The sequence below is a fragment of the Scyliorhinus canicula genome, chromosome 17, assembly GCF_902713615.1.
Source record: "Scyliorhinus canicula chromosome 17, sScyCan1.1, whole genome shotgun sequence".
In the NCBI taxonomy this organism is placed as follows: Eukaryota; Metazoa; Chordata; class Chondrichthyes; order Carcharhiniformes; family Scyliorhinidae; genus Scyliorhinus; species Scyliorhinus canicula.
In genome coordinates, this window is record NC_052162.1 from 128023061 (window position 1) to 128046595 (window position 23535).

Sequence of the window (23535 nt, forward strand, 5' to 3'; positions counted from 1 at the left end):
GGGGCCGACTCATGGGTGCGACTGACTGCCTCAAATCAATTGTTAGTTTAGCTACCGGCACACTCGGGATTGTTCGGCAGGTGAGCTGCCCGATCACGGTACCACGTCTAACGGAAGATATTTTTCTTTTGGCCGCTGGAATCGCCGGCTGGGCTGTGTAGGGATCGCACTCTGCCCTTCGCTGACAATCAGCGCCCCTCTTTCCCCGTCCAGCATAAACTGTTGCGAGGGTCTGCAATTTGGCGCTCCGGCGTTTGGCTTGCCGAAAATCATCGGCAACGCTTACTACCGGATGCAGAGCCTCCCGCTCCCACCGCGAGGCATTCCGAAGCACCTCGCAGTCCATGAAGCTGTTTTTAATCGAAGTGTTGGAATGTCAGGAATTCTGCAGCCGCCGAGCCTGCTCCGCCATTTAACAAGATCACGGCTGATATGATTGTAACTCAATTCCCACATTCCTGTCTACCCCCCCCCCCCGATAACCTTTCACCCCCTCCTTGCTTACCAAGAATATCTGTACCGTAAAAATATTCAGAGACTCTGCTTCCACCGCCTTTTGAGGGACAAAGGTTAGAAAATTCGCCTTCCTGATAGAAAATAATTCTCATCTCCCTATTAAATAGGAGGCCCCTTATTTTTTAAGTGTTTCTTCTACAAGAGGAAACCTCCTCTCCACATCCACTCCTGTCCAAGACCGCCCCCCCTCAGGATCTGGTATGTTTCAATCAAGTCGCCTCTGAGTCTTATAACAATCTTTATCAGTGTCACAAGTAGTTTTACATTAACACTGCAATGAAGTTACTGTGAGAATCCCCCAGTCGCCACATTCCGGCGCCTGTCCGGGTTCACAGAGTGAGAATTCAGAATGTCCAATTCACCCAACAGGACGTCTTTCGGGACTTGTGGAAGGAAACCGGAGCACCCGGAGGAAACCCACACAGACACGGGGGAGAACTTGCTGACTCCACACAGACAGTGACCCAAGACAGGAATCGAACCTGGGACTCTAGCGCTGTGAAGCAACAGTGCTAACCACTGGACATCATTACTTAAATAATGAGATCAATACTGTACACAGTACTCCAGATGTGGTCTCACCAATGTCCTGTATAACTGAAGCATAACCTCCCCACTTTTGTATTCAATTCCCTTTACAATTATCTGCACAGTGAGATCCCCAAAATAGCTAACTAGCTGATGAATAGGTCATCTATATCTGGTGGTACTGGTTAAGGAATAGATCTGTGTTGTGTTATGCTTCTTCATGTAGCATAAGCTGCTTCCTTGATGTATGCTCTGACAAAGGAAGGTTCAGACTCGGAGGTAGGTTTAACACATTTATTGAACAGTTAACAATTCTCCTACTTGAGTTCGACTCTCCTGCTAATCTTGCTACAGTAACTCAGTCTAACTAACCAGTCTGCTCTAAGCCACGTGGTGGGTGTGATGCTTCTGATCTGCCCCTGTCCTACTAAGTGTCGCCTGTGGAAAGAGACAGAGCATGTGGGCCCTGCCCTTATATATGGGTTGTGTAATGCCCCCTTGTGGTAGTGTCACCTCTGGGACTGCCCATTGGTCGTGTCCTATGTCTGCACGTCATGATGTCTCTGGTGCTCCCTCTAGTGTTTACTTAGCTGTAGTGTATTTACATTAACCCCTTGTGTATTTACAGTGAAGCACATCACTACAATCTGGGCACCAGGTGGAAGGATAGTTGGGGTGGGGGGGGGGGGGGGGGTGGAATCTCAGGTCTAACATCTGAAAGACAGCACCTCCGATGGTACGATGCCCCCTCTGTATTGGCGCCGGGATTGTCGGATCTGGATTTACGGGATCTCGGGTCTCTGGGGTGACCCCAGGACTGGAGCTCGCTGATTCAGAAGCGTGCCTTCGACCGTGTGTGTATGTGTGTCAAGAGCTGGCTCTTTCAAAATCATTCGTCCCTTGGAATCACGGCAGAGCCACATCCGCTGCCCACGCTGCCCACGGCAGTTCACCCACCACCTTCTCAATTAGGGATGGGCAATAAATGCTGGGCCCAGCCAGCGACGCCCACATCCGATGAACGACATTTTTAAGAAGTCATTTTACGCACAGTAAGAACATAGAACATAGAACAGTACAGCACAGAACAGGCCCTTCGGCCCTCAATGTTGTGCCGAGCCATGATCACCCTACTCAAACCCACCCTATACCCGTAACCCAACAACCCCCCCCCCCCTTAACCTTACATTTATTAGGACACTACGGGCAATTTAGCATGACCAATCCACCTAACCCGCACATCTTTGGACTGTGGGAGGAAACCGGAGCACCCGGAGGAAACCCACGCACACACGGGGAGGACGTGCAGACTCCGCACAGACAGTGACCCAGCCGGGAATCGAACCTGGGACCCTGGAGCTGTGAAGCATTTATGCTAACCACCATGCTACCCTGCTGCCCCTAAGCTCCCAATGTGATCATCAATGACCAGATCGCCAGGCTTTTAGCGATGTTGGTGTTGAGGGATAAATATTGCCCCAGGTCACTGGGGGAAACCCACCCTCTGTCAGATATTGTCTGTGGGCTATTTCCATGTACCTGATCAGAGGAGCCGCAGTTGGATATCTTGTAAAGACATGACTGAGGCTGGGGTAGGAAGGCATCCCTGAGCGGCACGGTACAACAGTGGGTAGCACAGTTGCTTCACAAGTCCATGGTCCAGGATCGATTCCCAGCTTGGGCCACTGTCTGTGCGGAGTCTGCACGTTCTCCCCATGTCTGCGTGGGTTCCCTCCTGGTGCTCCGGTTTCCTCCCACAGGTCCCGAAAGACGTGCTGTTAATTTGGACATTCTGAATTCTCCCTCAGTGTACCCGAACAGGCGCCGGAGTGTGGTGACTAGGGGATTTTTACAGTAACCTCATTGCAGTGTTAATGTAAGCCTACTTGTGACAATAAAGATTATTATTATTATTACTGGCACTGGGAATGTCAGCTTATGTTTAGTTGTTGAAAGCTTTGACAAAGAGTCATCCAGACTCGAAACGTTAGCTCCCTTCTCTCCCCACAGATGTTGTCAGACCTGCTGCGATTGTCCAGTATTTTCTGTTTTTGTTTTATTGTTGAAGTAACCTGACGTTAGTACGAACCTGTAAGCTGAGCAAAGATGGGCTGAACGGCCTCCTCCCTCTACCATAATTGCCTCCTGAGCTCACGACCAAGAGGTTATAGCTGTGAATGAACCATGCCGTGAGCTCCACCGATGATTTTAAATTGGTTGTTGGCGTAGCTATGAGCGCACTCGGGACTGTTCAACAAGTGCTTTCCAATTTGTTTGGGAGTGGACTGGTTTGAGTGCGGTCTGTGCTCTGCCCGATTGCGAACAATCAGCTGCACCAGGTGGGAATCTGATGAAGTCCCCGTTCTGTTTCTCCCTTCCCAACGCCCCATCCCCAACCCCCAAGAAAGAAGACATTCATTTAACTACCGATTGTACCAGCCTCCCCGAACAGGCGCCGGAATGTGGCGACTAGGGGCTTTTCACAGTAACTTCATTTGAAGCCTACTCGTGACAATAAGCGATTTTCATTTCATTTCAAATTCTTGGTACGGAAACATGCTGGTGGCACAAAGATAGGTTTGAAAGTAAATTATGAAGAGGACATAAGGAGGCTACGAAGGGACATTGAAGGGCAAAGTGAAATTATCCATTTTGGCAGGAAGAATTTAAAAAAAAGCTTGTTATCGAAATGGTGAGAGATTGCAGAGCTCTGAGGTGACGATAGATCTGGGTGTCCTCGTGCATGAATCACAAAATGTTAGCACGCTGGTAGAGCAAGTAATTAGGAAAGCTTATCAGATCAGCCGTGATCTTATCGAACAGTGGAGCAGGCTTTAGGGACTGAGTGGTCAACTGCTGCTCAGAATTCATATGTTCATCCTTATTTGTTCAGCCATTTAAAATCGGAACAAAGCACGGTAGCATTGTGGATAGCACAATCGCTTCACAGCTCCAGGGTCCCAGGTTCGATTCCGGCTTGGGTCACTGTCTGTGCGGAGTCTGCACATCCTCCCCGTGTCTGCGTGGGTTTCCTCCGGGTGCTCCGGTTTCCTCCCACAGTCCAAAGATGTGCAGGTTAGGTGGATTGGCCGCGACAAATTGCCCTTAGTGTCCAAAATTGGCGTTAGTGTTGGGTGGGGTTACTGGGTTATGGGGATAGGGTGGAGGTGTTAACCTTCGGTGGGGTGCTCTTTCCAGGAGCTGGTACAGACTCGATGGGCCAAATGGCCTCCTTCTGCACTGTAAATTCTATGAAATCTATGAATGAGCAATTGAACTTGGAGCATGTTATTTCTTCCGAGCAGACTCCCTCTGCTGGTACATGTTGACAGAACGCACAAAGCAATTTTCAATATGCGGACAGGCTGCAGGCTGGTTTTGACCCCGGGTCCATCCACCCTGGGCGAAACCTCGGAGAGTCGATTAAGGTGGGTGGCCATTCACGCGATTTTCCCCTTGCAGGTTCCATTCCTTCCTCCTATACTTCGGCTATCCGAGCTCCTGCATCCGCAAGATGACCGTCGGCAAGTTCTGCAAGCTTATCAGCGGCTTCGCCCTGGAGTATCACACAACCCGAGCCCAGATCCTGCAGCAGAAGGAAAAGCAGGACAGAGAGCAGGAGAGACTGCAGCGAGAGGTCAGTCACCATGTCGGTGTGCGTGTGTGTGCGTGGGTAGGTGGGTGGTGAGCAGGCAGGATGCTGGGTGGAGTAGGAATTACTGTAGGAGAGGGGAACGGAGAAAGAGAGTGAAAGTGAGAAAAGACAAAGAAATGGAAGCCGAGACTGACCGAGAAACAGAATGAGAAAGTAAGACGCAGAGAGAGAGAGAGAGAAAGAGACAGAATGGCAGTGTGGTGAACGTATTGCTACTACAATTCACCACTGTATTGTGTTGTATTATGTTGATGCCCCTGTGGGCTCCGCCTGTGGCTCCGCCCCCTCGGGGGTGGTATATAGATCTGCAGCCTGTAGGCGGCACTCAGTACAGAGCAGTCACAGGCAGGCACAGATCTAGCTGATTAAAACCACTGTTCACTTCCACTAATCGTCTCGTGTGAATTGATGGTCGAATCAGACAGATAAAGAGACAAAGTCAGAGAAAGAGACAAAAATGGAGATGGACCGAACCGGGAGGAGGGGGCGTGAGAGGGAGAAAACAGAGCAAGAGACAGAAAAACAGAGGCAGGTAATGGATGGAGAGTTAGGTAGAAATGGACAGAGAGAGACATGGAGTGGGACAGAGTGAAAAAGGGACTGAGAGAGAAGCAGAGAGGGCGAGAGAGAGACATAAATTAACAGATGGAGAGAAGGAAAAAGAGGGAGAAATAGTGCCAGACGGTCAGAGTCAGTCAGAGATAGACATGCGAGTGAGACAGACAGAGCAACAGGCGAGAGTGATAGTGTGGTGAATGTGTTGCAGTAACCATTCACCATGTATGTCACTGTATCAGGCTGTTGACCGTGAGGGCTCCACCTATGGACCATTGTAAGGTATTACCTGTGATGTATCATATTGGTGCCTTTGTGGGCTCTGCCCCTGGCTCCGCCCCTTGAGGGGAGGTATAAAGAGCAGCTGCCCTGTAGGCGGCTCTCACTAACAGACCAGTCGCAGGCAGGCACTGTTCTAGTCGATTAAAGCCACAGTTTACATCTACACTCTGTTTCACCTGAATTGATGGTCGCATCAATTTAATCGACTACAACATCGCTATGGAATCGGCCCTCAAACCTGACCGACTGGAACTCGACCCACAGGCCCCGGAGGCCAAAGGGATTTTTTCGCACTGGCTCCGATGTTTCGAGACCTACCTCACCGCCTCCTCCTCGACTTCCGTCTCCGACGATCAGAAGCTGAGCCTCCTCCATGCCCGGGTGAGCCATCGAATCTCTGTACAACTCGAGGAAGCCTCCACTTACGCAGACGCTCTCGCAATGCTGAAGTGCCGAAACATAAGACCCGTGAATGAGGTGTACGCGCGGCATCTCCTCACTACTCGCCGCCAATGCACCGCGGAATCGCTGGAGGAGTAGCTACCCGACCTCTAAGTCCTTGCGCGAAGTTGCAACTACCAGGCTGGTTACGGCCACTCAACATATGGACCTCGCTGTCCGGGGCGCCTACGTGGCTGGAGTCAGGTCCCACTACGTGAGACAGCGTCTACTCGAGAAGGGCCCTGGACCTGGGAGAGACGGTAAAGCTAGCCTCCTCTCTAGAAGTAGCGTTCCAAAGCCTCAACGCGTTCCCGTCTGACCACGCGACCCTCTCGTGGACCCCTGACCCAAAGAATACCCCAGGCCTGTGCCGTGCGGCTGTCCGCCCAACACGGGGGGGGGGCTACCCTGCTATTTCTGTGGCCAGTCCCAACACACCAGGCAGCGCTGCCCGGCCCGGAACGCGAACTGCAGCGACTTCGGGGAAAAAACGACATTTTGCGACGGTTTGCCTGGCCAGGTCCAAACCCTCAAAATCGCAGGCCCGACCCTCAGGCTCACAGGCCCGCAGAGTAGCAGCTTGCCTGCCGGCTGCGCCCCCCCGGAACGCGTCATCGGCCTCGTGTTGTCTGTGGGGACGGCCATCTTCAAGCCTGCACAACGTCTGCGACTCACGGGGGCCGCCATCTTGGCCATCCTCGCACACGCCGCCCGACACGTGCGATTCATGGGGGTGGCCATATTGGCCGCCACCTGCAACGCCACCCAACATGTGCGACCGACGGGGGCAGCCATCTTGGGACCACCCCAGCACCTCTGACCACGCCGGCTACCCGCAATTCGGCGCGGTCACCCTGGACCAGTCACGACCGAAACACCTCAGGAGTTCCATTATCCTAGGATTCTCTGGGAAGCCAGGGAAGAGATTGCTGAGCCTTTGGCTTTGATTTTTAGGTCATCATTGGCTACAGGAATAGTGCCAGAGGACTGGAGGATAGCAAATGTGGTCCCTTTGTTCAAGAAGGGGAGTAGAGATAACCCCGGTAACTATAGGCCGGTGAGCCTCACGTCTGTGGTGGGTAAAGTCTTGGAGAGGATTATAAGAGATACGATTTATAATCATCTAGATAGGAATAATATGATTAGGGATAGTCAGCATGGTTTTGTGAAGGGTAGGTCATGCCTCACAAACCTTATTGAGTTCTTTGAGAAGGTGACTGAACAGGTAGACGAGGGTAGAGCAGTTGATGTGGTGTATATGGATTTCAGTAAAGCGTTTGATAAGGTTCCCCACGGTCACCTATTGCAGAAAATACGGAGGCTGGGGATTGAGGGTGATTTAGAGATGTGGATCAGAAATTGGCTAGTTGAAAGAAGACAGAGGGTGGTGGTTGATGGCAAATGTTCAGAATGGAGTTCAGTTACGAGTGGCGTACCACAAGGATCTGTTCTGGGGCCGTTGCTGTTTGTCATTTTTATAAATGACCTAGAGGAGGGCACAGAAGGTTGGGTGAGTAAATTTGCTGACGACACTAAAGTCGGTGGAGTTGTAGACAGTGTGGAAGGATGTTGCCGGTTACAGAGGGACATCGATAAGCTGCAGAGCTGGGCTGAGAGGTGGCAAATGGAGTTTAATGTAGAGAAGTGTGAGGTGATTCACTTTGGAAAGAATAACAGGAATGCGGAATATTTGGCTAATGGTAAAATTCTTAGCAGTGTGGATGAGCAGAGGGATCTCGGTGTCCATGTACATAGATCCCTGAAAGTTGCCACCCAGGTTGATAGGGTTGTGAAGAAGGCCTATGGTGTGATGGCCTTTATTGGTAGAGGGATTGAGTTCCGGAGCCATGAGGTTATGTTGCAGCTGTACAAAACTCTGGTACGGCCGCGTTTGGAGTATTGCGTACAGTTCTGGTCGCCTCATTATAGGAAGGACGTGGAAGCTTTGGAACGGGTGCAGAGGAGATTTACCAGGATGTTGCCTGGTATGGAGGGAAAATCTTATGAGGAAAGGCTGATGGACTTGAGGTTGTTTTTGTTAGAGAGAAGGTTAAGAGGTGACTTAATAGAGGCATACAAAATGATCAGAGGGTTAGATAGGGTGGACAGCGAGAGCCTTCTCCCGCGGATGGAGGTGGCTAGCACGAGGGGACATAGCCTTAAATTGAGGGGTAATAGATATAGGACAGACGTCAGAGGTGTGTTTTTTATGCAAAGAGTGGTGAGGCCGTGGAATGCCCTACCTGCAACAGTAGTGAACTCGCCAACATTGAGGGCATTTAAAAGTTTATTGGATAAGCATATGGATGATAATGGCAGTGTAGGTTAGATGGCCTTTAGTTTTTGACTTCCCATGTCGGTGCAACATCGTGGGCCGAAGGGCCTGTACTGCGCTGCATCGTTCTATGTTGTATGTTGTATGTTCTATGACTGTCCGGGTAAATGGACACTAAACACCTTGCCTGTTTGACTCCGGGAGCACGGAGAGCTTTATTCATCCAGATATGGTAAGACGCTGCTCACTCCCAATCTTCCAGGCGCACCAAACCATCTCCCTCGCTTCTGGGTCGCACTTGGTGCAGGTCCCGGGGTGCACTACCGCAACCCTAGCAATACAGGGTGCCGAGTTCTCCGATTTTAAGCCGAATGTGCTCCCACACCTGTGCGCTCCTCTCCTGTTGGGACTGGACTTCCAGTGCAACCTCAGGAGCCTAACCCTGAAATTCGGCGGGCCCCTACCCCCACTCACCATATGTAGCCTCGTGACACTAAAAGTCGACCCCCCCCCCTGCTCTTCGCAAATCCCATCGCCGATTGTAAGCCAATCGCCACCAGAAGCAAGCGGTACAGTATCCAGGACAGGACTTTTATCAGGTCCGAGGTCCAGCTACTCTTGCGGGAAGGGATCATCGAGGCCAGTAATAGCCCCTGGAGAGCTCAGGCGGTGGTCGCCAGGACCGGGGAAAAGAACCGGATGGCTTTAGACTGCAGCCAAACCACAAACCGGTACACGCACCTCGATGCGTACCCCCTTCCCTGGATAGCGGACATGGTTAATCAGATCGCGCACTACCGCATCTTCTCCACGGTGGATCTGAAGTCTGCGTACCACCAGCTCCCAATCCACCCGAAGGACCGCCACTACACGGCCTTTGAGGCAGACGGCCGCCTCTTCCACTTCCTCTGGGTCCCCTTCGGCATCACAAACGGGGTCTCGGTTTTTCAAAGAACCATGGACCGAATGATGGACCAGTACGGGCTGCGGGCCACATTTCCGTACTTGGACAACGTCACCATCTGCGGCCATGATCAGCAGGACCACGATGCCAACCTCCAGAGATTTCTCCAAACCGCCCAAACCTTTAACCTCACTTACAAGGAGAAATGCGTTTTCCGCACAACCAGACTAGCCATCCTCGGCTACGTCGTGGAAAATGGGGTTCTAGGACCCGACCCCGACCGTATGCAACTCCCCCTTCCCCAAGGCCCTGAAAAGGTGCCTCGGGTTCTTTTCCTATTATGCACAGTGGGTCCCCAACTATGCGGACAAAGCCCGCCCACTAATCAAAGCCACCATCTTCCCACTGGTGGCTGAGGCCCGCCAGGCCTTCGCTGCATCAAGGCGGACATCGCCAAAGCCGCAATGCACGCGGTGGACGAGTCCGTCCCCTTCCAGGTGGAGAGCGACGCATCAGAGGTCGCCCTCGCCACTACCCTCAATCAGGCGGGCAGGCCAGTAGCATTTTTTTCACGCACCCTCACCGCCTCTGAAATTCGACACTCCTCGGTCGAAAAAGAAGCCCAAGCCACCTTGGAAACCGTGCGACACTGGAGGCACTACCTCGCTGGTAGGTTTACCCACGTCACCGACAAACGATCGGTAGCCTTCATGTTCAATAATATGCAGCAGGGCAAAATCAAGAATGATAAGATCTTGAGGTGGAGGATTGAACTCACCACCTATAATTACGATACATATATCGCCCTGGGAAGCTCAACAAGCCCCCAGATGCCCTGGCCCGCGGCACATGCGCCAGCGACCCACTCCGGGCCATCCACGATGACCTCTGCCACCCGGGGGTCACCAGGCTTATCCACTACATCAAGGCCCGCAACCTGCCCTACTCCACCGAAGAGGTCAGAGCCATGACCAGGGACTGCCCGATCTGCGTGGAGTGTAAGCCGCACTTCTATCGACCGGATAAGGCCCCCTGGTAAAGGCATCCCGGCCCTTTGAGCGCCTCAGTATCGATTTCAAAGGGCCCCTCCCCTACACCAACCACAATACAAATTTCCTCAACGTCATTGAGTTCTCACGCTTCCCCTTTGCAATCCCTTGCCCCGACGTGACCCCGGCCACCGTCATTAAAGCCCTACATAGTGTCTTCACCCTGTTTGGCTTCCCCACGTATGTTCACAGTAACCGGGGCTCATCGTTCATGAACAACGAACTGCATCAGTACCTGCTCAGCAAAGGCATTACCTCGAGCAGGACTACCAGTTATAACCCCCGGGGAAACGGGCAGGTGGAGAGGGAGAACGCGACGTTCTGGAAGACCGTCCTCCTGGCCCTACGGTCCAGGAAACTCCTGGTCTCCCACTGGTAGGAGGTCCTCCCTGACGCGCTCCATTCTATTAGGTCCCTCCTTGGCACGGCCACAAACGAGACCCCTCATGACCGCATGTTTGTTTTCCCCAGGAAATCCACCTCTGGGGCCTTGCTTCCGTCCTGGCTGAAGACACCGGGGCCTGTCCCTCTCTGCAAACACGTCAGGAGCCATAAATCCGACCACCTGGTCAAGAGGGTCCAGCTCCTACACACCAACCCCCAGTATGCATACATCAAACACCCCGATGGCCGACAGGTTACGGTTTCCCTCCGGGACCTATCGCCCACAGGTTCCCCTACCACCGCCACCCCAACCTACCCCCCAACCTACGCTGACCAGCACCCCCGCCCCAACATGGCACCCCTCCCGCCTGCCATTTCCCCTTCACCGACCCACAGGAACGAAGCTCCAGAAGACACGCTCCCGGAGTCCGCATCTGTACCCACACCGGCGACTTCACTACCCATGCCCGCACAGACAGGTTCGACACCCGGGCCAGCTGCGATACCAGAGCTCCGGCGATCACAGCGCACCAACCGGGCGCCGGACAGGCTGAACCCTTCATCCCTGTCGGACTTCCATTTTTAATCGGGGGTGAATGTGGTGAACATATTGCAGTAACCATTCACCATGCACGTCACTGTATCACTCTGTTGCCCATGAGGGCTCCACCTATGGACCGTTGGAAGGTATTACCTGGAATGTATCATGTTGCTGCACTTGTGGGCTCCGCCACAGACTCCGCCCCTTGAGGGGAGGTATAAAGAGCAGCTGCCCTGTAGGCGGCTCTCAGTAGCAGACCAGTCGCAGGCAGGCACTGTTCTAGTCGATTAAAGCCAGTTTACATCTCCACACTGTTTCGCGTGAATTGATGGTCGCATCACATAGAGACTGTCGGAGGGAGAGTGGGACGGAGAGCGAGAGAGGGACAGAGAGCAAGAGAGAGGGACAGAGAGCAAGAGAGAGAGAGAGAGAGACAGAGGGACAGGGAGAGAGAGAGGGACAGGAAGAGAGAAATAACAACTGAACAGAATTTGAGAAGGGGAGAAAATAGAATGGAACCTGTGTGGTCAGGGGAATGTTAACTGGGAAGGCCAAAACTGGGGGGAACATACAATAAATTTAGAAGATAAAACTAACCCCGGGCTGTACCTGTCCTGGGAGTGTTTGATGGGGACAGTGTAGAGGGAGCTTTACTCTGTACCTAAGCCTGTGCTGTACCTGTCCAAGGAGTGTAGAGGGAGCTTTACTCTATATCTAACCCCGTGCTGTACCTGTCCTGGGAGTGTTTGATGGAGACAGTGTAGAGGGAGCTTTACTCTGTATCTAACCCCGTGCTGTACCTGTCCTGGGAGTATTTGATGGGGACAGTGTAGTGGGAGCTTTACTCTGTATCTAACCCCGTGCTGTCCCTGTCCTGGGAGTGTTTGATGGGGACAGTGTAGAGAGAGCTTTACTCTGTATCTAACCCCGTGCTGTACCTGTCCTGGGAGTGTTTGATGGGGACAGTGTAGAGGGAGCTTTACTCTGTATCTAACCCCGTGCTGTCCCTGTCCTGGGAGTGTTTGATGGGGACAGTGTAGAGGGAGCTTTACTCTGTATCTAACCCCGTGCTGTACCTGTCCTGGGAGTGTTTGATGGGGACAGTGTAGAGGGAGCTTTACTCTGTATCTAAACCCGTGCTGTACCTGTCCTGGGAGTGTTTGATGGGGACAGTGTAGAGAGAGCTTTACTCTGTATCTAACCCCGTGCTGTACCTGTCCTGGGAGTGTTTGATGAGGACAGTGCAGAGGGAGCTTTACTCTGTATCTAACCCCCTGCTGTACCAGTCCTGGGAGTGTTTGATGGGGACAGTGTCGAAGGAGCTTTACTCTGTATCTAACCCCGTGCTGTACCTGTCCTGGGAGTGTTTGATGGAGACAGTGTAGAGGGAGCTTTACTCTGTATCTAACCCCGTGCTGTACCTGTCCTGGGAGTATTTGATGTGGACAGTGTAGTGGGAGCTTCACTCTGTATTTAACCCCGTGCTGTACCTGTCCTGGGAGTGTTTCATGGGGACAGTGTAGAGGGAGCTTTACTCTGTATCTAACCCCGTGCTGTACCTGTCCTGGGAGTGTTTGATGGGGACAGTGTAGAGGGAGCTTTACTCTGTATCTTATCCCGTGCTGTACCTGTCCTGGCAGTGTTTGATGGGGACAGTGTAGAGGGAGCTTTACTCTGTATCTAACCCTGTGCTGTACCTGTCCTGGGAGTGTTTGATGGGGACAGTGTAGAGGGAGCTTTACTCTGTATCTAACCCCGTGCTGTACCTGTCCTGGGAGTGTTTGATGGAGACAGTGTAGAGGGAGCTTTACTCTGTATCTAACCCCGTGCTGTACCTGTCCTGGGAGTATTTGATGGGGACAGTGTAGTGGGAGCTTCACTCTGTATTTAACCCCGTGCTGTACCTGTCCTGGGAGTGTTTGATGGGGACAGTGTAGAGGGAGCTTTACTCTGTATCTAACCCCGTGCTGTACCTGTCCTGGGAGTGTTTGATGGGGACAGTGTAGAGGGAGCTTTACTCTGTATCTTACCCCGTGCTGTACCTGTCCTGGCAGTGTTTGATGGGGACAGTGTAGAGGGAGCTTTACTCTGTATCTAACCCCGTGCTGTACCTGTCCTGGGAGTGTTTGATGGGGACAGTGTAGAGGGAGCTTTACTCTGTATCTAACCCCGTGCTGTACCTGTCCTGGGAGTGTTTGATGGGGACAGTGTAGAGGGAGCTTTACTCTGTATCTAACCCTGTGCTGTACCTGTCCTGGGAGTGTTTGATGGGGGCAGTGTCGAGGGAGCTTTACTCTGTATCTAACCCCATGCTGTACCTGTCCTGGGAGTGTTTGATGGGGACAGTGTAGAGGGAGCTTTACTCTGTATCTAACCCCGTGCTGTACCTGCCCTGGGAGTGTTTGATGGGGACAGTGTAGAGGGAGCTTTACTCTGTATCTAACCCCGTGCTGTACCTGTCCTGGGAGTGTTTGATGGGGACAGTGCAGAGGGAGCTTTACTCTGTATCTAACCCCGTGCTGTACCTGTCCTGGGAGTGTTTCATGGGGACAGTGCAGAGGGAGCTTTACTCTGTATCTAACCCCGTGCTGTACCTGTCCTGGGAGTGTTTGATGGGGACAGTGCAGAGGGAGCTTTACTCTGTATCTAACCCCGTGCTGTCCCTGTCCTGGGAGTGTTTGATGGGGACAGTGTAGAGGGAGCTTTACTCTGTATCTAACCCCGTGCTGTACCTGTCCTGGGAGTGTTTGATGGGGACAGTGTAGATGGAGCTTTACTCTGTATCTAACCCCGTGCTGTACCTGTCCTGGGAGTGTTTGATGGGGACAGTGTAGAGGGAGCTTTACTCTGTATCTAACCCCGTGCTGTACCTGTCCTGGGAGTGTTTGATGGGGACAGTGTAGAGGGAGCTTTACTCTGTATCTAACCCCGTGCTGTACCTGTCCTGGGAGGGTTTGATGGGGACAGTGTAGAGGGAGCTTTACTCTGTATCTAACCCCGTGCTGTACCTGTCCTGGGAGTGTTTGATGGGGACAGTGTAGAGGGAGCTTTACTCTGTATCTAACCCCGTGCTGTCCCTGTCCTGGGAGTGTTTGATGGGGACAATGTAGAGGGAGCTTTACTCTGTATCTAACCCCGGGCTGTACCTGTCCTGGGAATGTTTGATGGGGACAGTGTAGAGGGAGCTTTACTCTGTATCTAACCCCGTGCTGTACCTGTCCTGGGAGTGTTTGATGGGGACAGTGTAGAGGGAGCTTTACTCTGTATCTAACCCCGTGCTGTACCTGTCCTGGGAGTGTTTGATGGGGACAGTGTAGAGGGAGCTTTACTCTGTATCTAACCCCGTGCTGTACCTGTCCTAGGAGTGTTTGATGGGGACAGTGTAGAGGGAGCTTTACTCTGTATCTAACCCCGTGCTGTACCTGTCCTGGGAGTGTTTGATGGGGACAGTGTAGAGGGAGCTTTACTCTGTATCTAACCCCGTGCTGTACCTGTCCTAGGAGTGTTTGATGGGGACAGTGTAGAGGGAGCTTTACTCTGTATCTAACCCCGTGCTGTACCTGTCCTGGGAGTGTTTGATGGGGACAGTGTAGAGGGAGCTTTACTCTGTATCTAACCCCGTGCTGTACCTGTCCTGGGAGTGTTTGATGGGGACAGTGTAGAGGGAGCTTTACTCTGTATCTAACCCCATGCTGCACCTGTCCTGGGAGTGTTTGATGGGGACAGTGTAGAGGGAGCTTTACTCTGTATCTAACCCCGTGCTGTACCTGTCCTGGGAGTGTTTCATGGGGACAGTGCAGAGGGAGCTTTACTCTGTATCTAACCCCGTGCTGTACCTGTCCTGGGAGTGTTTGATGGGGACAGTGCAGAGGGAGCTTTACTCTGTATCTAACCCCGTTCTGTCCCTGTCCTGGGAGTGTTTGATGGGGACAGTGTAGAGGGAGCTTTACTCTGTATCTAACCCCGTGCTGTACCTGTCCTGGGAGTGTTTGATGGAGACAGTGTAGATGGAGCTTTACTCTGTATCTAACCCCGTGCTGTACCTGTCCTGGGAGTGTTTGATGGGGACAGTGTAGAGGGAGCTTTACTCTGTATCTAACCCCGTGCTGTACCTGTCCTGGGAGTGTTTGATGGGGACAGTGTAGAGGGAGCTTTACTCTGTATCTAACCCCGTGCTGTCCCTGTCCTGGGAGTGTTTGATGGGGACAATGTAGAGGGAGCTTTACTCTGTATCTAACCCCGGGCTGTACCTGTCCTGGGAATGTTTGATGGGGACAGTGTAGAGGGAGCTTTACTCTGTATCTAACCCCGTGCTGTACCTGTCCTGGGAGTGTTTGATGGGGACAGTGTAGAGGGAGCTTTACTCTGTATCTAACCCCGTGCTGTACCTGTCCTGGGAGTGTTTGATGGGGACAGTGTAGAGGGAGCTTTACTCTGTATCTAACCCCGTGCTGTACCTGTCCTAGGAGTGTTTGATGGGGACAGTGTAGAGGGAGCTTTACTCTGTATCTAACCCCGTGCTGTACCTGTCCTGGGAGTGTTTGATGGGGACAGTGTAGAGGGAGCTTTACTCTGTATCTAACCCCGTGCTGTACCTGTCCTAGGAGTGTTTGATGGGGACAGTGTAGAGGGAGCTTTACTCTGTATCTAACCCCGTGCTGTACCTGTCCTGGGAGTGTTTGATGGGGACAGTGTAGAGGGAGCTTTACTCTGTATCTAACCCCATGCTGCACCTGTCCTGGGAATGTTTGATGGGGACAGTGTAGAGGGAGCTTTACTCTGTATCTAACCCCGTGCTGTACCTGTCCTGGGAGTGTTTGATAGGGACAGTGTAGAGGGAGCTTTACTCTGTATCTAACCCCGTGCTGTACCTGTCCTGGGAGTGTTTGAAGGGGACAGTGTAGAGGGAGCTTTACTCTGTATCTAACCCCGTGCTGTACCTGTCCTGGGAGTGTTTGATGGGGATAGTGTAGAGGGAGCTTTACTCTGTATCTAACCCTGTGCTGTTCCTGTCCTGGGAGTGTTTGATGGGGACAGTGTAGAGGGAGCTTTACTCTGTATCTAACCCGTGCTGTCCCTGTCCTGGGAGTGTTTGATGGGGACAGTGTAGAGGGAGCTTTACTCTGTATCTAAGCCCGTGCTGTACCTGTCCTGGGAGTGTTTGATGGGGACAGTGTAAAGGGAGCTTTCCTCTGTATCTAACCCCGTGCTGTACCTGTCCTGGGAGTGTTTGATGGGGACAGTGTAGAGGGAGCTTTACTCTGTATCTAACCCCGTGCTGTACCTGTCCTGGGACTGTTTGATGGGGACAGTGTAGTTGCCATCACACTGCTGCTCTGACAGTAACCCCCTTTGCTCTCCTGGCATCTCCGCTGCCGTTATTCCTAGGAATGTGTGCAGGCCTCATGCACCGATTCCCCTCTGAACATCGCCACGGTGATCCGGAGTATGTATCCCGAGGTAAGCCGGCAGCATGAGCACATGACGGAGATCCTGAACACGCCGGAGAGGACTCGGAAGTACGACTCCAGCCTGCCCCGGTCGAGGAGCAAGAAAGTGGAGAGCACGGGTAAGGGGGCAGGGTCATCGGGATCGGAATTAGCGGCAGGTGGTGGCGTAAATGTTCATGCCACTGCGCTGGTAAACCATTGGTCGCAGGCTGATAAGAACATAGGAACAGTGAGCAGGGGAAGGCCATTCAGCCCCTCGAGCTTGGTCCACCATTCATTAATGATCATGGCAGATCTCAGCATGGCCTCATCGCCATGTGGGCAGCACAGTGGTTAGCACTGTTGCTTCACAGCCCCAGGGTTCCAGGGTCAATCCCTGGCTTGGGTCACTGTCTGTGCGGAGTCTGCACGTTCTCCCCGTGTCTGCGTGGGTTTCCTCCGGGTGCTCCGGTTTCCTCCCACAAGTCCTGAAAGACGTGCTGTTGGGTGATTTGGACATTCTGAATTCTCCCTCTGTGACCCGGACAGGCGCCGGAATGTGGCGACTGGGGGATTCTCACAGTAACTTCATTGCAGAGTTAATGTCAGCCTACTTGTGACAGTAAAGATTATAATTATAACCTTCCATAACCCTTCATTCTGCTACTCGAACTTGTTCAGGTGTCCACCGCTCTCTGCGGTAGAGAATGCCACAGATTCACACTTTACATAGAATTTACAGTGCAGGAGGCCATTCGGCCCATCGAGTCTGCACCAGCTCTTGGAAAGAGCACCCTACCCCCTATCCAAGGTCAACACCTCCACCCTATCCCCATTACCCAGTGACCCCACCCAACACTAAGGGCAATTTTGGACACTAAGGGCAATTTATCATGGCCAATCCACCTAACCTACACATCTTTGGACTGTGGGAGGAAACCGGAGCACCCGGAGTAAACCCACGCACACACGGGGAGGATGTGCAGACTCCGCACAGACAGTGACCCAAGCCGGAATCGAACCTGGGACCCTGGAGCTGTGAAGCGATTGTGCTATCCACAAGGCTACCGTGCTGCCCCAGGGTACGACTTTGAGTCGTCATTCCTCTTCATTTCTGTTTTAAACGTGCCCACCCCCCCCGCCCCTTTAGCCTGAAACTATGTCCTCTCATTCAAGAATGTCCAACAGGGGGAAAATCTGCTCTACCCAATCAGTCCCCCTTTAGCATCTTATAGACCTCAATTAGGTCTCCTCTCATTCTTCTGAACTCAAAGGACCAAAACTGTCTTCATTCTTCTTGGACAGTCCTTCATCCCTGGAATCAATCAAAGAACAAAGAGAAGTACAGCACAGGAACAGGCCCTTCGGCCCTCCAAGCCTGTGCCGACCATGCTGCCCATCTAAACTAAAATCTACAATTCTGGGGTCCCTATCCCTCGATTCCCATCCTATTCATGTATTTGTCAAGGTGCCCCTTAATCCAGTGAACAATGCTCTGACATGGGAGTTGTTGGAATTCAAGTTCAGATAATACAATCTGGACTACAGAGCGCTAATCTCAGTAATGATGACCCTTACTATGATCGATTGTCATTAAAAACCCATCTGGTTCACACTGATGGGAAGAGGAAATCCACCAGCCTTGCATAGCCTGCACCAGACTCCAGAGACCTGCCCCCGCACATTAATGTGGGTCACTTTGAACTGTCCCCTCCCTGAAATGGCTGAGTGAGCCCACACTCAATTCAAGGGGAAAATTAGCGATGGAGGAGAAATGCTGAAAGGCTGGGACCCTACCGATCAGGCCCACGTTCAGTGAAAGATGAGAAAAACAAACAGTTCCAGGGTGCTGGCAAAGGGTACGGTAATCAGAACAGGTATCTCAGGATATCAACAAAATCAGGGCCCCGGGAAAGGACTGTGGGCAGGGTTATTAAATGGGCAGGGGGCCCTTTGTTCAGGGAGCCTTTAGGATGGCGGGGTTTGATGTGTGATGCCCACTTACCAGGGACTAGGAATTAACTCGCAGGCTGAATGGCCTGACACCCTGTTCCTGTGTAACAGGCTGGAGAAGGGGCTGAATGGGCCTCCTCCTGTTCCTGTGTAACAGGCTGGAGAAGGGGATGAATGGGCCTCCTTCTGTTCCTGTGTAACAGGCTGGAGAAGGGGCTGAATGGGCCTCCTCCTGTTCCTGTGTAACAGGCTGGAGAAGGGGCTGAATGGGCCTCCTTCTGTTCCTGTGTAACAGGCTGGAGAAGGGGCTGAATGGGCCTCCTCCTGTTCCGGTGTAACAGGCTGGAGAAGGGGCTGAATGGGCCTCCTCCTGTTCCGGTGTAACAGGCTGGAGAAGGGGCTGAATGGGCCTCCTCCTGTTCCTGTGTAACAGGCTGGAGAAGGGACTGAATGGGCCTCCTCCTGTTCCTGTGTAACAGGCTGTAGAAGGGGCTGAATGGCCCTCCTCCTGTTCCTGTGTAACAGGCTGGAGAAGGGGCTGAATGGGCCTCCTCCTGTTCCTGTGTAACAGGCTGGAGAAGGGGCTGAATGGGCCTCCTCTTGTTCCTGTGTAACAGGCTGGAGAAGGGGCTGAATAGGCCTCCTCTTGTTCCTGTGTAACAGGCTGGAGAAGGGGCTGAATGGGCAACCTCCTGTTCCTGTGTAACAGGCTGGAGAAGGGGCTGAATGGGCCTCCTCCTGTTCCTGTGTAACAGGCTGGAGAAGGGGCTGAATGGGCCTCCACCTGTTCCTGTGTAACAGGCTGGAGAAGGGGCTGAATGGGCCTCCTCCTGTTCCGGTGTAACAGCCTGGAGAAGGGGCTGAATGGGCCTCCTCCTGTTCCTGTGTAACAGGCTGGAGAAGGGGCTGAATGGGCCTCCTCCTGTTCCGGTGTAACAGCCTGGAGAAGGGGCTGAATGGGCCTCCTCCTGCTCCTGTGTAACAGGCTGGAGAAGGGGCTGAATGGGCCTCCTCCTGTTCCTGTGTAACAGGCTGGAGAATGGGCTGAATGGGCCTCCTCCTGTTCCTGTGTAACTGGCTGGAGAAGGGGCTGAATGGGCCTCCTCCTGTTCCTGTGTAACAGGCTGGAGAAGGGGCTGAATGGGCCTCCTCCTGTTCCTGTGTAACAGGCTGGAGAAGGGGCTGAATGGGCCTCCTCCTGTTCCTGTGTAACAGACTGGAGAAGGGGCTGAATGGGCCTCCTCCTGTTCCTGTGTAACAGGCTGGAGAAGGGGCTGAATGGACCTCCTCCTGTTCCTGTGTAACAGGCTGGAGAAGGGACTGAATGGGCCTCCTCCTGTTCCTGTGTAAGAGGCTGGGGAAGGGGCTGAATGGACCTCCTCCTGTTCCTGTGTAACAGGCTGGAGAAGGGGCTGAATGGGCCTCCTCCTGTTCCTGTGTAACAGGCTGGAGAAGGGGCTGAATGGGCCTCCTCCTGTTCCTGTGTAACAGGCTGGAGAAGAGGCTGAATGGGCCTCCTCCTGTTCCTGTGTAACAGGCTGGAGAAGGGGCTGAATGAGCCTCCTCCTGTTCCTGTGTAACAGGCTGGAGAAGGGGCTGAATGGGCCTCCTCCTGTTCCTGTGTAACAGACTGGAGAAGGGGCTGAATGGACCTCCTCCTGTTCCTGTGTAACAGGCTGGAGAAGGGGCTGAATGGGCCACCTCCTGTTCCTGTGTAACAGGCTGGAGAAGGGGCTGAATGGGCCTCCTCCTGTTCCCTGTGTAACAGCTGGAGAAGGGGCTGAATGGGCCTCCTCCTGTCCCTGTGTAACAGGCTGGAGAAGGGGCTGAATGGGCCTCCTCCTGTCCCTGTGTAACAGGCTGGAGAAGGGGCTGAATGGGCCTCCTCCTGTTCCTGTGTAACAGGCTGGAGAAGGGGCTGAATGGGTCGCCTCCTGTTCCTGTGTAACAGGCTGGAGAAGGGGCTGAATGGGCCTCCTCCTGTTCCTGTGTAACAGGCTGGAGAAGGGGCTGAATGGGCCTCCTCCTGTCCCTGTGTAACAGGCTGGAGAAGGGGCTGAATGGGCCTCCTCCTGTTCCCGCTTGACTAAATTCTGAACTTTTGATCCAATGCAGGTTTCGCCCAGAGTAAGTTCCCCTGGTAACTGGGCCCCCGCCCCCCTGGGGGAAAAGGCAAAGAGCGAATGGCTCCGGAAACCAGGGCACACAAGGCGACAAGATGGGGCATCAAATGTGGATCCGCACACGGCGACACAGCTTCCTCATGGGCGTTTATGTTCCCCGGTTTACGCCTTGCCGTTATTATTGGTGAGCGCAGGTCCGGGTCCCACCACTGACTGATCTGTTCGAACGATTTGCCAATAAAAAGATTTCCGAGCGACCTGAGTGACCACTGCCATTGTGTGTTTTGTTTTCAAACGATAAATCCCAGCCTCTTCACTCACGTTCCTTCGGTGGGGGTCGTCCTTAACGTCGCCTGCTCCTGTTACCCTCATTCCCCCTGCACCCACTCATCCTCTCCACAGTTCCTCCCTTCCCCTCCCCCTCATATCGCCTTCCTTTGGTCTTCTGCCGCCTCATCCTATCCCAATTCTTACCCTCTGCCCAATGGGCTGCGGATGACCCTAGACTACTGAATTGTGGGTATTTCTTGATCTGTTATACAGATTAGCGCCATTGCAATGACCATCTCCAAATAGAGACAAGGGGGCAGCAGACACATGGGGAACTCCACCACCTGCAAGTTCCCCTCCGAGTCCCACACTCACCATCCTGACTGGGAAATATATCGGCCAGGCAAAACCTGGGAGACGTGCTCCCAAACAGCACTGTCAGTTGTACCTAGAACACGAGAGGGTTAATACCCTCCGATAGGAACAGGCTGCCCGGTGTCTGACTGTAACTGGGAGAGAGGTGGGTGAGAGGGTTAATCCCCTCCGATAGGAACAGGCTGCCCGGTGTCTGACTGTAACTGGGAGAGAGGTGGGTGAGAGGGTTAATCCCCTCCGATAGGAACAGGCTGCCTGGTGTCTGACTGTAACTGGGAGAGAGGTGGGTGAGAGGGTTAATCCCCTCCGATAGGAACAGGCTGCCCGGTGTCTGACTGTAACTGGGAGAGAGGTGGGTGAGAGGGATAATCCCCTCCGATAGGAACAGGCTGCCCGGTGTCTGACTGTAACTGGGAGAGAGGTGGGTGAGAGGGTTAATCCCCTCCGATAGGAACAGGCTGCACGGTGTCTGACTGTAACTGGGAGAGAGGTGGGAGGGAGGGTTAATCCCCTCCGATAGGAACAGGCTGCCCGGTGTCTGACTGTAACTGGGAGAGAGGTGGGTGGGAGGGTTAATCCCCTCCGATAGGAACAGGCTGCCCGGTGTCCGACTGTAACTGGGAGAGAGGTGGGTGGGAGGGTTAATCCCCTCCGATAGGAACAGGCTGCCCGGTGTCTGACTGTAACTGGGAGAGAGGGTTAATCCCCTCCGATAGGAACAGGCTGCCTGGTGTCTGACTGTAACTGGGAGAGAGGCGGGTGAGAGGGTTAATCCCCTCCGATAGGAACAGGCTGCCCGGTGTCTGACTGTAACTGGGAGAGAGGTGGGTGAGAGGGTTAATCCCCTCCGATAGGAACAGGCTGCCCGGTGTCTGACTGTAACTGGGAGAGAGGCGGGAGGGTTAATCCCCTCCGATAGGAACAGGCTGCCCGACGTCTGACTGTAACTGGGAGAGAGGTGGGAGGGAGGGTTAATCCCCTCCGCTAGGAACAGGCTGCCTGGTGTCCGACTGTAACTGGGAGAGAGGCGGGTGAGAGGGTTAATCCCCTCCGATAGGAACAGGCTGCCCGGTGTCTGACTGTAACTGGGAGAGAGGTGGGTGAGAGGGTTAATCCCCTCTGACAGGAACAGGCTGCCCGGTGCCTGACTGTAACTGGGAGACAGGTGGGTGAGAGGGTTAATCCCCTCCGATAGGAACAGGCTGCCCGGTGTCTGACTGTAACTGGGAGAGAGGTGGGTGAGAGGGTTAATCCCCTCCGATAGGAACAGGCTGCCCGGTGTCTGACTGTAACTGGGAGAGAGGTGGGTGAGAGGGTTAATCCCCTCCGATAGGAACAGGCTGCCCGGTGTCTGACTGTAACTGGGAGAGAGGTGGGTGAGAGGGTTAATGCCCTCCGATAGGAACAGGCTGCCCGGTGTCTGACTGTAACTGGGGAGAGAGGTGGGTGGGAGGGTTATTCCCCTCCGATAGGAACAGGCTGCCCGGTGTCTGACTGTAACTGGGAGAGAGGTGGGTGGGAGGGTTAATCCCCTCCGATAGGAACAGGCTGCCCGGTGTCTGACTGTAACTGGGAGAGAGGTGGGTGAGAGGGTTAATCCCCTCCGATAGGAACAGGCTGCCCGGTGTCCGACTGTAACTGGGAGAGAGGTGGGAGGGTTAATCCCCTCCGATAGGAACAGGCTGCCCGGTGTCTGACTGTAACTGGGAGGGAGGCGGGAGGGTTAATCCCCTCCGATAGGAACAGGCTGCCCGGTGTCTGACTGTAACTGGGAGAGAGGTGGGTGAGAGGGTTAATCCCCTCCGATAGGAACAGGCTGCCCGGTGTCTGACTGTAACTGGGAGAGAGGTGGGTGAGAGGGTTAATCCCCTCCGATAGGAACAGGCTGCCCGGTGTCTGACTGTAACTGGGAGAGAGGTGGGAGAGAGGGTTAATCCCCTCCGATAGGAACAGGCTGCCCGGTGACTGTAACTGGGAGAGAGGTGGGTGAGAGGGTTAATCCCCTCCGATAGGAACAGGATGCCCGGTGTCTGACTGTAACTGGGAGAGAGGTGGGTGAGAGGGTTAATCCCCTCCGATAGGAACAGGCTGCCCGGTGTCTGACTGTAACTGGGAGAGAGGTAGGTGGCAGGGTTAATCCCCTCCGATAGGAACAGGCTGCCCGGTGTCTGACTGTAACTGGGAGAGAGGTGGGAGGGTTAATCCCCTCCGATAGGAACAGGCTGCCCGGTGTCTGACTGTAACTGGGAGAGAGG

The 23535-nt window shown here is 53.4% G+C and overlaps 1 protein-coding gene across 1 annotated transcript in view; it reads left to right on the plus strand.

Annotated features, from left to right (window-relative positions):
* The window catches only part of LOC119951736 (FH1/FH2 domain-containing protein 3-like), a 76102-nt gene extending 55208 nt beyond the window's left edge, over positions 1–20894 (plus strand). The window contains exons 9-11 of the mRNA XM_038775046.1: positions 4507–4681; positions 16519–16699; positions 20628–20894. Coding sequence (XP_038630974.1) covers positions 4507–4681; positions 16519–16699; positions 20628–20656 — 385 coding nt within the window. The 3' untranslated portion in view covers positions 20657–20894. The remainder of the gene's footprint in view (positions 1–4506; positions 4682–16518; positions 16700–20627) is intronic.
* Positions 20895–23535: the final 2641 nt, after the last annotated feature.